This window comes from Carassius gibelio, chromosome A15, assembly GCF_023724105.1.
Source record: "Carassius gibelio isolate Cgi1373 ecotype wild population from Czech Republic chromosome A15, carGib1.2-hapl.c, whole genome shotgun sequence".
NCBI classification, from domain to species: Eukaryota; Metazoa; Chordata; class Actinopteri; order Cypriniformes; family Cyprinidae; genus Carassius; species Carassius gibelio.
Genome location: NC_068385.1, coordinates 1896683 through 1912109, shown reverse-complemented (window position 1 = coordinate 1912109; position 15427 = coordinate 1896683). Strand labels below are relative to the sequence as shown.

The following is a 15427-nucleotide window of genomic DNA, read 5'->3' as shown; positions in this document are numbered from 1 at the left end:
CTATCTCATCCTCTGATTAGTTATAATTAGTAATTAAATTCGTTATAAATAGCCATATAATTGATAATATCTAAGCACCATAGCTGCTTATTAGAATTTTTTCTAAAGGGTCTTTGCTGCTGAAAATTCGGCTTTGCCATCACCGCAATAAACTATTTTAAAATATATTCAAAGTTATTTTGAACTATAATAATATTTCAAAATATAATTTTTTTCAATCAAATGAGTATTCATACACGTGTGTGTGTGTGTGTGTGTTTATAAATTGTATCATCATAATGGGGATCAAATTTGTGGTTTATTGGCATTAAAAATCACTGTTCTATAGAAATGCAACCAGTAGATGGCAGCAAATGTCTTTATAATGGGTGTGTTTTTCCCTCATTGACGTATTTTTTTTTTTTTTTTTTTTTTTTTTTTTTTTTTACATGGATAAATTTACGTTTATCTATTTAATGATTTACCATTTTTGGTTCATTACACAGTTGATTGACCTTCCCTTGATCAACTATCTGTGAACTGATATTCCTGGAATTACTAGCAAACTGGGCACAGAGCCCCATTCAACGTCACATCACATGACAAAGACAAAATAAAAACATTTCACCGAGGCACTGTGGCAAAAAAAACAACCTCTCCTATATCTAACACACTTATCTTTATGATACCCTAAGTTGACCTTGAAGAGTTTTTCTCAACTAAAAATGATCTTTTAATAAATAAACATGAATTTCTCTTGACCCAGAAACATAATTCCAGAACTCTTTTTCAATCTAACACTTTAGTAGAGGGAAAAAAAATGAAATAGCTGAAACCACAGATAAAGAACAAGGAGAACAGGCAGACAGAACTGTAAGATCGCATTCATCATACATTATCAGTTCTTATCTGAACTGTGCAAGCAGAATGTTTTGGCACATGTACGTTCTCGTTGATATAAATTAAACCATAACATCCATTAGCAGAAGAAAAAATATTTTAACGTACTAAGCATTGTATAATGAAAAAAAATAATGTACTTGAGGCTGTGCTATTTGTGAATATAGTCTGTATATTATGTGTCACCCCCCGGTAACTGAACAGAAAACCAATCATTCTTCTGAACCATTCCAAAAGATTTGCTGTGTGCTTTTGGGTCTTTTTTGAAGCAGGTTTTACATGAACCACCTGCTTTTGGCTCCATCTATTTTGTCTTTGGTAGCAACAAGTTTTCCTGATGATGAAAAAAGCATGCAACTTTTTTGACTTTAAGGACAAATGTGAGTTCATGTCTTTTCCCTAAGGTCATATGCCTACATTATAGTCCTATCAGACCACTTTTTATTTGAAAATGTATCAGGTTGTCATATGGCTTCTAGCAATCACAGTAATAAGGCCTGGACTTGACTCACTCTTCTAAAGCTGTGAAATGCCAAAGAGACTAATCTATGTCTATTTTATCCTATTTCAGTATTAAAAAAAAAAAATCAACTGTCTCTTACTAATTTTTCTTACTGATGACCTTCTTGGTTGCTCAGTGCAGTATAATAGTTTTATCCATTTAAAAAAAAGTTTCACTGATTTTGTTTGAAAGGATCAACACAGTTCTAGAAAAGTATTCTAACTTCCTCCAGGTTTAACACTCCGTGGTCGTCATGTCAGTATGAATTAACAATTGTGCATTTTTATAATATAATAAGATAATATACATGTATAAATGTATTATAATAAAACAGTCCTATTTATCTGCAACCAATAAAATGTACATAGATATGTTCCTATAACATTTATTCTGAATAACAAAACAATTATTAACATAACCCTGAATAAATAAATAAATATATATATTTATATATATATATACACACACACACTCACACACACACAAACACTAATTTTAAACGTAACTTTACTGAGAATCGTTGATATTTAACATTGCAACCTGTTTTTATACAGTCTATGACTGCAACAAAACTTACTTTGTTCTAGAGCTTCAGTGGGATTTATCACGACAAGAAAAATTAACAGGCACAACAGACCAAAAATAACACGAAATAAATTTGACATTAAATTCCTGAGACCTTTCAAGCATTTCCATCGCCGAATTGGAGATTTTGTTGCTCTTTCAGAAAGAACATTTAAATAACGCCACTGGATTAATTTAGCGCTTCTTGGTCTCAATCATAGGTCTCAATACATTACATTCATATTCTGGAGTAAACAGCCAATCAGAGGCCATCCGTAGACGGATTTCCGCAAATCAGAAAGCGTTGATCTTCCGTCGCCCTGGCAACCGTTCTGACGTCGCCAATGTATCCCGCCCATCAGTGTGTGTGTTCGAATCATTAAGAGGCACGCAGCCATTACAATACCTTATATTCAAACCGAGTACAACGCGATTTAGGGAACTAGATTATTACTGGCTTATTTTTTTTCTTTAAAAATCAGTTTTATGAAACTCAATTTGAAACTTAAAGATAATACTTTTGGCTAACAGTCGTATATGTAAATATAGTCAGGCGTTGCGTCGACTTGAGACGCTCCGCATTCCCAGAGGCAGTTGACTCACCAGAGACTCGCCATAACACGCCGCCTTCTCCGTCCGTTCAGAGCATTCATTTGAACGCTGTATTTTCGTTAACCAAGAAGATTCAGATTTAAGAGACTCGCTTCGATTTAGATGGCAAGCTTCCCAGATTTTGTCAACGAAAATGAAATAGGTGAGTTTTCTCCTTTTCACGTAACGTTGTTAACTGTTTTCCATGGTAGCAGGGTCTTATTGTTTAACGTTAGTTCCTTTTAACGGGTGTTTTATCTTATATAATGAGTGTTTACATTTGTGCAGCTATGGCCGACTTCCTCATAATTCCAGTGTTTGTGTTGTGTCTCTAAATTAGCCATATTAAAACGCCAATTGTCGGTAAGACTCAGATGGAACTCAAACATATGGGTAACGTTACGCCGCATATGTCCGTTAAAATATTGACAGTTATTTTTAAATCTTCTATTAGCTATTGTTAGTGCTGTAGTTATGTACCCAGAGCGCTTCCACACCCTCCCCCACTTCAGCCGCGGTTTCTCCAGACCACTGTGAATGACTCACCACCACACCAGTGATTCACCTTCAGCTACACGTTACGCACTTATGCTTTGTGTTAATTATAAACACTTTAAAAAAATTTAAAGGGCAAAAAAAGAGCTGAATGTGATGTTGTGTTGGTTTTAAATTGTAATGTCCAGGACATGTTCATATAGTGACTAGTATCTATTCACTTATGAGATATTACCTGCTACTAGTCTGTATCCTCTTAGTAACAAATGTTTAATCCAATGTTTCTGGTAACTAGTTATCGTTTTTTTGGTCACTCAATTCTACATGCATTGGCTTTTTACTATTAAGTATTATACATTCCAATTGTTACATATTAATTTTGAAATCAGTACTAGCAATGAATGGTTACTATTGAAATTTAACTGAATTATTTACCAAAAAATGCAAGAAACACAAAAATAGATGATCCACAAGATTTTTTTTTTTTTTTCTAAAAAGGTGCAATTAAAAACATAAATTTAAAAGCTGGTTCACCCCAAAATAAAATTGGCATCATTTGCATCCACTTTTTTCCTTCGTGGAACATCGAAGATATTCGGAGAAATGTCTGAGGTAGTTTTGTCCATACAATAGCAGTCAATGGTAACCAAAACTGTTTAATTACCAACATTCTTTAAAATAAAAAATATTTGTGTTCAGCAAGGAAAAAAAGGTGGTTTTGAGCAACATGAAGGCGAGTTAAATGATCCTTATATTTGGTTGAATTATCCATTTAATTTTTGTCTACTTTTTATTTTTTTTACCTAACAGGTTTATAATTTGTTAATCTAGATGAACAAATGGTTACAGTAATTTAACTTAATGATGGCTATGAAGTCATGCATGCACGTTTGCTGTTAAACAGTAACAAACAGTGGTTTGCCAACTAGTTTGGTTTTCTAAACATTTTTAAAGCTTAAACATGTGCTTTCCGTTGCAACAGGTAAAGCTAAGTTCATCGGGGAACTCATACCTCCTGTTGCTCCCTTTGACCAGAAGTCTGGACGGGAGACTTGGACTGTAGCTTTTGCACCTGATGGTTCTTACTTCGCTTGGTCTCAAGGGCATCGAATTGTGAGACTTGTACCATGGAAAAAATGCTTAGCCAGCTTGTGAGTATACACACTGATGTCTTTGTTTCTCACTATGGTGAATTGTTACAATACAGCTTGTGTGTTGATGGACTGACAAAGGCAGTCTGCGCGTGTGCTTGTTGTCTGGTGTGGCCCTCTGGGCTTTCACATGGTGGCTGTGCCACAGTGGTGCCCAGTGTTTGGGATTGTTTAGCATTCAGCGGTATTGCATAGACCACCAGTTATCCTCTCACCTTACCCTGTGTGGATAGAGACACCGCCACTAAGCATGCAGCCCTGCCAACCAGCTATTATCCAGTACTGAATGCAAAATCCTCCTCATGAGGTTCACATCATTGCCCTTTGGCTGCATGCCTCCAACTGAGCAACTTTTAGGACTGTTTTTTTTTTACTCCTCTCTTTGCCTGTGTTAAATACAGTAGGTCTTGTACTCTTCTGCAAGAGTGGGGGACAGATTGATCAACCAAACAACTTCTTCGGGTGTCATTTATATTAAATGTCTTTCTGGGTTCTTGTAAAAAGTAATTATCTTGTGGTTTTGGTGCATGCTTAAGCTAATATTCTTTATTTAAAAAAGCCAGACACATCATTTCACCATAAACCATGCAGACAACTTTAAAACAAGTAAAACTTTAACAGAATTTACAATAGTTGGAACAAACAGTTTCCCCATGTGTCCATAAAAGAGAGCCATGGTATTGTAAAACTATTTTCAGTCATTCTATGTTGAAGTGTAGTAACTTTTTATTAGTAGGTGTACACACAAAGGATGTCATTTGGCAGTTAAATGTATGTTTAGATTTGGAACTAGAATTTCTTAATATGAATTAAATTCTGAAATATTTAAATGAAAATAAACTGGAAAAATATATATATATATATATATATATATATATATATATATATATATATATATATATATATATGATGTGAATTTTCAGTGTATTTTCATTTCAATATATTTCATAATTTTTTTATAGATAGATATAAAAAACTAGTTCTAATAAGTGATAACACAGCAACATTTCTAAAACTTTAAAGTTTACATAAAAAAATTTTTATTTCAGTGGCACCAAAATAAAAGTTCAAGTTGTAATTGATGACAGAATCATCCTTTTTGGGTGAACTATTCCTTTAATGCTAAAACAGAAGGAAGCCACTGTGCCATTAAAAGCTTTAGCTGACACATGTCAGGCTATTTCAGTTCTGCAGTGCCTTCACACAATAACCTTGTCATGTTTCTAGAACCTTGTTTGATGAGTTTCATGAACTGGCCAAGTGACATTAAATGGGTCAAAGTTGAAAGGCTGGGAGTTTACTTACTGTTCAAATATTCCTAGGAGTTAAAATGTGCTGCTTGTTTCAACAGACATGCTAGATAGTGGTTTTTTTTTTTCGTCGTGCTTTTAAGACATTTCAAGTCAAATGTCCTCTTGCTGTTTATTAATTTTAAGTGAATTTCTTATGTTTTCCATCAAGCAGAGACATGATTCTCAATCCAACACAATTACCTTTTCTTCTTTCCCTTCCTCTTACCCTAGTTCTGTAAGAAAGGAAGATCGGTCAAGCGGTGCAGGTCCTCGACGGCTCTCTCGGCAGAACAGTGAAGGCAGTCTGCTGCCAGGCGAGCCCAGAGAGCACACCATCGACTGTGGTGACATTGTTTGGGGCCTGGCATTTGGCTCGTCTGTTCCTGAAAAGCAGAGTCGTTGTGTTAATATCGAATGGCATCGGTTCAAGTTTGGCCAGGACCAGTTGCTACTGGCCACAGGCCTCAACAACGGACGCATCAAAATCTGGGATGTCTATACAGGTGAGGGTCTTCTTATTGAATCAATCATTACAGACTAATCTAGTATCTCAGTTAATGTTTATCATTAAATATATATTTATTTTTATGTTTCTGCGCTAAAGTAAATGTTTAAAAAATATAAATCCACCCATGCCATCCTTTCTCAACCCTTCTGCATGCCAGCTTCCTGTTTTTCTGTTTCCCAGCAGATGTGTGTGCGCTCATATGTGTGTAAGAGAGAGGCGAGGTGGTGATTAGATTATATAAGATGTTGACACGATCTTTTAAGCCCTACCCTTTTTTTTTTATTTTGACCCTTTTCTATCACTTAATCATACTTCCTTTATAATTTCAAGAGGCATTTCTTGTAATTTTTACTGATTTTAGTATTTTTATGCAATCTTCCGTCAGTACTAAATGTACATATTTATTCAAACTTCTAGGTACACTCTGCTTTCCCTTACACAATATATCTTGTCACTTTATGAAACTCGACATTGTTTTCTTGGCCACTTATGTTCTGTTTTTGTGCCTTTTGTTGAAGCTTCATATTTTAACGGGCATAAACTGAGTGTAAATCTGCTGTCAGAAAATGAATCACTGCGTTGGTGTTTTTGTGAAACGGAGACGTGGTTGTTGACTGCAGAAAAACTTTGCAAGTCTTCTGAGTTATATAATTCATTTTTGCACAGCTGTAAAATGTATTAATAGGTGGGCAGGTCCTGTACAGACACTGCCATTGGTTGCTCTGAGGGGTTAGAGATATTTTCTTCAGTGTTTCACTCCACCTCCCTTCTAACTGAAACTGCACTGCAATAAATTTACCCAGCAGACTTGCTCTTTTCAGGGTGCGAGACTCCTCCTCCAGCTGCCTTTATTTTTCTCCCTTCAGCAAACATTCTGTAAATCTGATAGCAACATATTCTACAGTATCTCTGCAGGATTTGTGGCCTACACCCATCATTCTGTATGCTAAAGTGAATGTATATTTTCATGGTTGACTGGTTTCAAATAGTCCCTTTCACTAATCCGTAATCATTTTAAAACACATGTTAAAGATTTGTGTATGACTGTAGATGCAGCTAATTATAGGGATTTGACGTGGATTAGTCTGGCAGGTGTCTGAATGTGCTCCCACATGCCTCTAGGCAATTCAACACCATTCCTAAAGAAAGGTGCAAAACTGCTATATTTTCTGAATCGCCTCGGGAAGTTCCTTTTCGACATCTGCTTTAATAAGCATAAAGCCTTAAACGTAATCGGTCTCTTTGATTCCCAAAAAGTCAAAAAAAAAAAGTGTGTAAGGAAAATTATGTGTGAAATGCAGTAACAAGATGTTGATACTGATGCAATCTTGACACAGTTTGAATCGATTAACATGGACTTTGTGCTGTAAACAGTGGTTGATCGGAAATTATTTGGCTGAGGCCTATTTTTTTTTTTCTACCTTTTATCCTCAATCTTGTTTTGTTGTATACAGGAAAACTTTTGCTGAACCTGATGGACCATACAGACATTGTGCGAGACCTAACATTTGCCCCAGATGGGAGTTTAGTGCTGGTTTCTGCTTCAAGAGACAAGACTCTGCGCGTATGGGACCTCAAAGATGATGGTGAGCAGGACCAAATGTTGATTTTGTACTTAACGCCACTACTACTATTTCTTCTTTTCTTTTCTTTTCTTTTCTTTTGAAGCATTACATATTAGTGTTAAAATGTTAACAATGTTAAAAGCTAGATGGTATGTAACCCCGAGCTGAAAAGTCTCTGGAGTAGAAGTTTACTGCACAGAAGCCTGCTTTGTTTTCTGCAGCCCGTTTATTTAGATTTTATCTCCATGGAGTTCAGCACACACACTCGCTTGAGCATGCATGTGCACACCCACTCAGGGGGGATAGTTGGAAAATAATTGGATGCCAAGCCCAAAAGAATGTTTGCTGATATTTTCTCCAGGTCTTGCAAAATCTGAGGCCACACTTGCTGTTTTAATAGGATCATATGAATCTTATTTATATGCTGAGAACTTGAAGAAATTTTTTTTTTTTTTTTGACAAAGCATGAAGGAATGTTGGCCAGAGTTCAGCTAAAAATTCTCACCAGTCTTATACTGGGCACCATTGGGACATGAGGAATTCAGCTACTTGCTAAAGTATATTTATTTTATTGTTCTCTATGCATCGACATTGCGTTTCAAAGGATAAACAATGAAATTCAGGAAGAGACTTGATATTATTGTAAACTGTTTGCATAATGTTTCTTTAATTGTAACAAAAACAACTGTTAATGTTAACAGAAAACAAACTAAAATTATTATTATACATTCAAGCAATGTAAATTCTTTGTCTTAATAGGTAACATGGTGAAAGTTCTCCGTGGCCATCAAAACTGGGTCTACTGCAGCGCTTTCTCACCTGATTCATCTGTCCTTTGTTCCGTAGGCGCCGGAAAAGCGGTACGTTTTGCAGTTTTTTACCTGTTTGGTGTGTTTCTCACTGTTAATAGTTCTGGTATGACCAATCAATGAGTGCTAAATGAATCTTTAAATCATAATGCTCAGTGCCATAACCTGCTTCTGTAAAACCTGCCTGTAGTTTTGGTTTTTGATTTGTTTTTGTTTATACAAATGAGTGCCTGGTTTTTATGCGCATGTAGATCGAAATGCAAATGGTTAATGAATTTTCTCCACCTATAAAGCTGTTCTTCATATTACTATTAATAACATCCTAAGAGACTTCCAGCTCTGCCATCACAGGAATAAATGAGATTTCAGAATATATCCAAAAGAAAAGATATTTTAAGTTGTAGTAATTTTTGTTTTTACATCTTTTTTACAATTTTCTTTTTTTTTACATCTTAGTGGTGATAAGGAACTTATTAAAAATAAATAAATCTTTCTGACTTCAAACTTTTGAACAGTAGTGTATTGGATGTATTTATCCTGCTGGTTGTGTGGAAGCCCTTATGGCACAACAAAGAAAGTATTCCAGTCAGTAAGTCCTCCCTGAAACCAGCTCTCGAGTCTTTCGGACTCCTAGCTAACTCCCCTCCCATGAACAGGCAGCAGGGGTTGAACTGTATGGTTGTGTGTGTCCATAAGTGTCTTGCTTTCCCTGTCCCAGGTGGTGGCAGAGCTCTGTGTTTGATTTTGAGGGAAGCGCCGCGCTGACATATAGAGCAGCCGGTGCGGACCACGTGGGCCCCTGCTGGACGCTCATGTGCCCATGCCCCAGGGGCTTCCATGCTCCTGCCCACAAGGGCTTCCTGTACGTAGGTTCTGCTCCATATCTGTCTAACTCCCGCTGACACAGTTCTCACTTCTTTTACCTTATCTCTCAGAAGAGTTGACAGTGAGATCCCCTTCACCTTCCTACCCCCTACTTCCTTTCCTTAACTCCCTTTTCATTTCTATATTCAGTAGCATTCCCATCATCTACACATTTACCCTAAAACAGGAGCTCTAGACATTGTGTCTGCTGTACATGTACACGAGTCAGCTGGTAGAGCCCTCCACTCATTAGTGTCTTAGTTAACTGTACTCAAGACACCTCTGATACGCAACGCTCGACCGCTGATCGATTTTTCTGTAATTAAAGCCCTACTCAGACTCTTTTGTAAGGGGGTTAGTAGGTGAGGGGGGATTTGGAGCATTGTTGGCATGTGTGAGCAATGAAAGGGCTCCTTGTGTCTTAAAAGACTGCAGACTGATAATGTTGGTCTAATGACTCGGATTTGGAAAACCGGTTGCGCAAATTTATCAATCATAGGTGCATCATACATTAAGCCACCAGAAGCAAAACCTGTGTGCATTTACTGTGTGAAAGTGGAAATTATTTTTATTTTTTCCCTATTTGTGGATAACCTAATTTGTCATGTTCTGAAAGCGGAGTCTGTTTTTATGACGCCAGCCCGAAAACTTTAGCAAACACCAACTTGTTTTCCTCATTTAAAAGAAACCACTGAATAATAGTAGTGCTTATTTATCCTAAAGTAGACAAAATTGCACTCGTTTAACTTCCAAAACAAACTGTTTCTTTCTTTTTGAGCTAGATATCTGGCTTGGCCTTGAATTTTGGCAGTAGTTGTGCACCCTGAAGCCTTTTCATCTCACATTGCCAAGTTAGATAATGTTCAATTATCCTTGTATATGCACCGTAGTAGTTTCCACCAACACCAGAATGTTTAAACGGCAAATAGCTATTGAGTAAATATGTACGCGTTCCCTCAAGTGCAGTGTCTGTAGCTTATAAGAAATAAACAAGAATGTTTCCCTATAAATAAAGACCATGCAGGCAGGCACCTTGATTTCTTGGCACTCAAAAAGATATAGTGTTAAGGTGTGGTCACATTAGAGAAATTTAGCAGTCAAAAAAGCTCTGTAATCATTTGTTAATACTGCAGCAATGAAGCATAGCTCACACTTAAGTCACTTTCAAACAAAGTGGCTTTCTGTTCCCGATCTTTCTAAAGCCATTTAGAAAATTTGTCGAACAGCAGTAAATGTGTCCACACCTTCACACTTTCTTAAATGTAGAAATTGTGCTGGAGCAGATAAAGCACTAGAAAGTCTCCCGGTTGATTCATTAGCTCAGTTTTCAGTTGTGACATGTCTGTGTTCTGTGTTTGCCAAAGGCGTCAACCTTTTGGCCATCAAATGTTCTCTTCTCTTGCAGTATCTCTGTCTCTTCGTAGGCCTCCACCGGCGCGGTGCAAGCCTATTGTAAACTCACGTGAACTAAAACTGAAAGGGGATGCCAGTGGAGTAACATTATGTTACCTTAAGTTACTACTTGTTTGTATTTTTATATTTATTTACACATTTTGTAGTAATTCTTGGAATAATGTAATTGTATATATGTACACTGTAGTATTTCTATGCAGATTTGTACCGTAGATTTTAATATAAAAAATGTGAGTATTGATGTAATTTAAAGACCTGCAACTGCTAGCTGCTCTGTAGAGTTTGTCATTGTGCAGTTTTGTGCAATTTAAGCCTTGCTGTTTCATTGGCATGTGCTACTTTTTCTGGGTTTGGTTGTAGCGCTTAAAAAATGACACTGAGCACATTTTGATCTTGCTGTTTAATTTGAATTAATTCTTTGTTGCAATTCTTTGTTTCTGAACTGTGGAAAAACACAGTAGGCTATAACTCATATCTTTTACATTGCAGGTCTTCCTGTGGGACATGGATAAGTACACTCTGATCCGTAAGCTTGAGGGCCATCATAACGACGTGGTGTCCTGTGAGTTCTCTCCTGACGGGGCCTTGCTGGCCACAGCCTCCTACGACACCCGTGTCATAGTGTGGGACCCTCATACAGCCACCGTTCTGCTTGAGCTGGGGTACGTGACTACCCCCTCCAGTTAACTTCTAGCTTCTAGCTTTTTCTGCTCAGTGTGATTTCTCCCTCAAGTTCTTGTTGTTTAACTGATCTCCTATCTTCCCTTCAGGCATCTCTTCCCTCCTCCCTCACCCATATTTGCAGGAGGGGCAAATGATCGATGGGTTCGTTCCGTTGCCTTTTGTCATGACGGACGGCACATTGCTAGCGTCACTGATGACAGGTAAGATAAAGCAAACACTTGGTTATTTGCTTTTAAAAACCTAATATTGATTGTTTGTCGCAGTTGGTAGCCTGCATTAAGCGTTGAGGTGATTGGGGCTCTAGAAAGGATTGTGTGATTTGTCACAGGACCTCTTTCTGAGAAAGAGCACATGCCCCTCATATGACGTCCATTAATCACTATGAGGCGCCTGGTTTGCCTTCGCCGTGCCTCGTGCAGATTCTGGGTGGAGGATACTGAGAGAATGAAACCATTCTGTGCTCTACAAAATGGCAGACATCGAGAAGTTGCATTACTGTGCATTAGTTTTGTTTTGCTTTTATGCACAAATGAAATAACAGTTCTCTCATGCTTACTAAGACTGCTTTTAGTTGATTAAAAATACAGAAATATTACACTAAAATAGTTTTCTAGTTTAATTTATTTTGAAATGTAATTTATACCTGTGATGCAAAGCTGACTTTTTTTATTTCTGCACCAATACTCCAGTCTTCAGTTTCACGTGATCCTCCAGAGATCATTCTAACTAGGGATGCACCGAAATATCATCTGTCAAAAATTAGCGTCCAAAAATGGTAGTTTTGTTTTTTGGTCAAAAGCGAAAACAGCAGAAAATGTTGCGATGCCATCTATAAATGTACTGCTCATGCTCACTTCAGCCAAGTTTTCAGTTTTTGTTTTGATGCATCCCTAATTCTAACATGCTGATTTTGTGCTCCGGAAATTTTTTTTCTCATCACTGTTAAACTCTGTTGTGCTGCTTAATAATTTTGTGCAAACTGTGAAGTTTTTTTTTATTTGTATTTATTTTTTCTAATAAATGGTTCTGAAAAACAATTTATTTTTTAACCTTTTACATTCAACAAGATACAACAATCTTTTGTAACATTATAAATGCTTTGTCACTTTTTTTTTTTTAATCTGTTTAATGTGTCCTTGCTCAGCAAAAAAAATAAAAATAAAATAAAAGTTAATTTCTTCTTGTCCCTAAACTTAAACTTTGTAATGGTAGTGTCTGAAATAACTAACTGAATATCAGTTGCAAGACACCGGAAACCACAGTGATAAAATGATCTTGTATTTTAATTTTTCAGGCTGGTGCGTTTCTGGAGTATTGGTGAGAAGAGTCCTCAAGCCATCGCCCCTCTCACTAACGGCCTCTGTTGTGCCTTTTCTACTGACGGAAGTGTCTTAGCTGCTGGGTACGAATCTGTTACTCCATTGTTTGCTGGATAGTGTTACTACATAAATGATCAAATCTGAATCTTGGCTTCTAACTGTTCTTTTGTTTTGAAACGTCGCCATAAATAACTTCCATCATACTTTGTTCAAAAGTATAACAAGCGATCTCTTCTTAAACAAATACACTAAACCGGTTCTGCAGCTTCCTTTTGTAGATCAAATCAGTTAGATGACTCCATAAACTTGGCTGTATGTCACGTCACTTTATAACCGCAGTCTTACAAAGCTGTATTGGCTAGTTGTACTGTACAAACACAACCAGACGCTGTTCAAGATGACATTTGATCATGGTATAGTTTACCAAAACTGCTGAATGTGTCAGTGGCAAGTTAAATCGACTGTATGTCATCCGTTTGTCTTCTCACAGGTCTCGTGATGGCAGCGTGCATTTCTGGGCTTCTCCCCGCAGCATTGCAAGCCTCCAGCACCTGTGCCGCCTGACCCTGCGGCGAGTCATGCCCACCCAACAGGTTTATACGCTGCCCATTCCTTTCTCCATGCAAGACTACCTGGCATACAAGTCGCTTTAAGTTGGAATGTAAAACACAGCACTGAAACCAATGAATTGGTAGTATTTGTTTAAGACTTGGTTTTGGTTTTTTCCTCTGCTCAAACCAACCCCTTGATGAAGGTGAGGTTGGTTCTTTTTGTATTTATTTATTTTCCCAATTTTTTTTTTTAAAGTTTAGTTTTCCTAGTTGCAAGTGTCTTTCAATACTTTGTTCAATATATAAGCCCATTTCAGATAGTGGCCTTCAGACAGCCTTAATATATCAGTGGACCACGGTTTGTCCTTTTGATTCCTTTCTTTTTCTTTTTTTTTTTTTTTGGTCTGGCACAACTTGTACCGCACCTTAAAGTTGGTAAATGATGGGTGAAAGTGGTGCTTTCTCTGGCTCAGTTCGAGGTATTCCTGGACTGTGTTTAAAGTGATGTGATGGGGGATTGTCTCCTAAATGTTCTGCAGTGTTTTCTTTTTGCCGTGCTTGCTGTGAGAGGGATTGAAGGGAAGTCACAATGTGAAAGTGTGTGTGTGTGTGTGTGTGTGTGTATGCATGCATGTGATGGGCGGAATAGGGTCGGTTAGTTCAGGGACACAGGCAGTGCCTCTTTATAGAAAATCGATAACCACACGCTTATGCTGCTTCAGTAATGACTTTTATCACAAACCTAATTTGTTTCCTCCACAAATTGTATATTTTTTACCTGTACAGAGATTTTTTTTTTTTTGAGGCCTGTTTTTGTTGTGTATATAATGTTTGTATAAATATATATATGTAGCTTCAGTTTTTTCCCATGCTTCTCATAAATCATTTATTAATGCTTGTATTGAAAGTCTGCTCTGTACAAGGTCTTTGCTCTTGTGTGATGGTGATGTTTTGTAGGGGAATGACACAAATGTTTGCTTAACCAGCAGTAAAACTGATGCCACATCCTTGATTTCTCATTTCAAACAAATTGCCACCAACTTCCACTTGCTGTACCTGCTATGAAATATGGCACTTTTACCCAGCCTGAGACATTCCCTATTCCTAACCATTATCTCGCCACTTAACTCCCAATCAAACCTCCGTCTGTTAACACTGACATTCAACATTCATGTGTGTTTTAACAGAGAGGTTTTGTTGCGGTGATTTCTTTGGTCATGTCTCACCTACCTCGCACATTGAGGATCTGGTTTATTGGATAAGTGACATGATTCGGTCATTTGAAACTATTTGAACGGTATCAATTATGAATGTGAGAATCCGAATGTGGCATATTCATCTGGTCATGCAGTCAAACGGTCATGGCAATAAAAATGTGTTACAAAAGCTGATGCCAAAGATCCCCTTGGGTTCTTATTGATGTGATTCGCACAGTACGTTCTCTCTTACACTCATTTATGGCTAAAACTTGAATGTCTTTTATGTCTGTTTTTCTGCTTGGGTGTATGAATAATGCTGACGTTCAGCAGATTAGGTTTTCTTTAGATTCTAATAAAGTAGAGGCACTTCAGTGTTCCAACCAAAATTTGTAGCAGTTACAGTTCTTTGTAATACAGTGGTAGTTGTTTTCAATCATTAATGAATATTATAGAGATGCTTGGAAACTGGTTAATTTGTCCAACAGACAGAATACCTGATGCTGTACTCAACAGGGGCAAGTGAAATTGACAACAGAAGACCTTTTATGAGATTGAACTTTTTTTTTTTTCTTCTTCTTCTCTCTCTGTCCTCCAGTTGGTGGGGTTTTTGTTTTTATGATTGTTGTTGAAATAAAGTATTTTAAATCATTTTGTTGTCTTGAAGCAGTTTTTAACCATTTTTATTTAACCATTCATATTTAATATTTATATAGGCATATGTATATTTTAATAATGTAATTTATTTTAGATCTCTATTTTTGAAAAAATGCACCAAGGCTGTATTAATTTTGATCATAAATACTAAAAATATGAAATGCTACAATTTAGAAAATAAGCTCTCTTTTTTTTTAAATAAGTTTAAAATGTAACTTATTCCTGTGATGGCAAAGCTGAATTTTCAGCAGCCATTATTCCAGTCTTAAATGTCACATGATCCTTCGGAAGTCTTTTCTAATACACTGATTGGGTGAAATATTTCTCCTTATCAATTTTGAAAACTGCTGTGCTACAAAATATTTTTGTTGAAACTGATAACATTTT

The 15427-nt window shown here is 36.8% G+C and overlaps 1 protein-coding gene across 1 annotated transcript; it reads left to right on the top strand.

Annotated features, from left to right (window-relative positions):
* The first annotated feature begins 2319 nt into the window (after positions 1 to 2319).
* Positions 2320 to 15034, top strand: LOC128028924 (WD repeat and SOCS box-containing protein 1). Its single transcript, XM_052616271.1, has 9 exons — positions 2320 to 2699; positions 4014 to 4182; positions 5706 to 5977; positions 7437 to 7568; positions 8307 to 8407; positions 11123 to 11295; positions 11404 to 11517; positions 12612 to 12719; positions 13127 to 15034. Exons 1-9 carry the CDS (start codon positions 2660 to 2662, stop codon positions 13287 to 13289), a joined length of 1272 nt encoding a protein of 423 aa, XP_052472231.1. The 5' UTR covers positions 2320 to 2659; the 3' UTR covers positions 13290 to 15034.
* The last annotated feature ends 393 nt before the right edge of the window (positions 15035 to 15427 follow it).

Coding starts and splice junctions, on each gene's coding strand:
- LOC128028924 (XM_052616271.1), top strand. CDS start 2,660: ATGGCAAGCTTCCCAGATTTTGTCAACGAAAATGAAATAG. Junction 5,978..7,436: donor AATCTGGGATGTCTATACAG/GTGAGGGTCTTC, acceptor TGTTGTATACAG/GAAAACTTTTGCTGAACCTG. Junction 7,569..8,306: donor ATGGGACCTCAAAGATGATG/GTGAGCAGGACC, acceptor TTGTCTTAATAG/GTAACATGGTGAAAGTTCTC.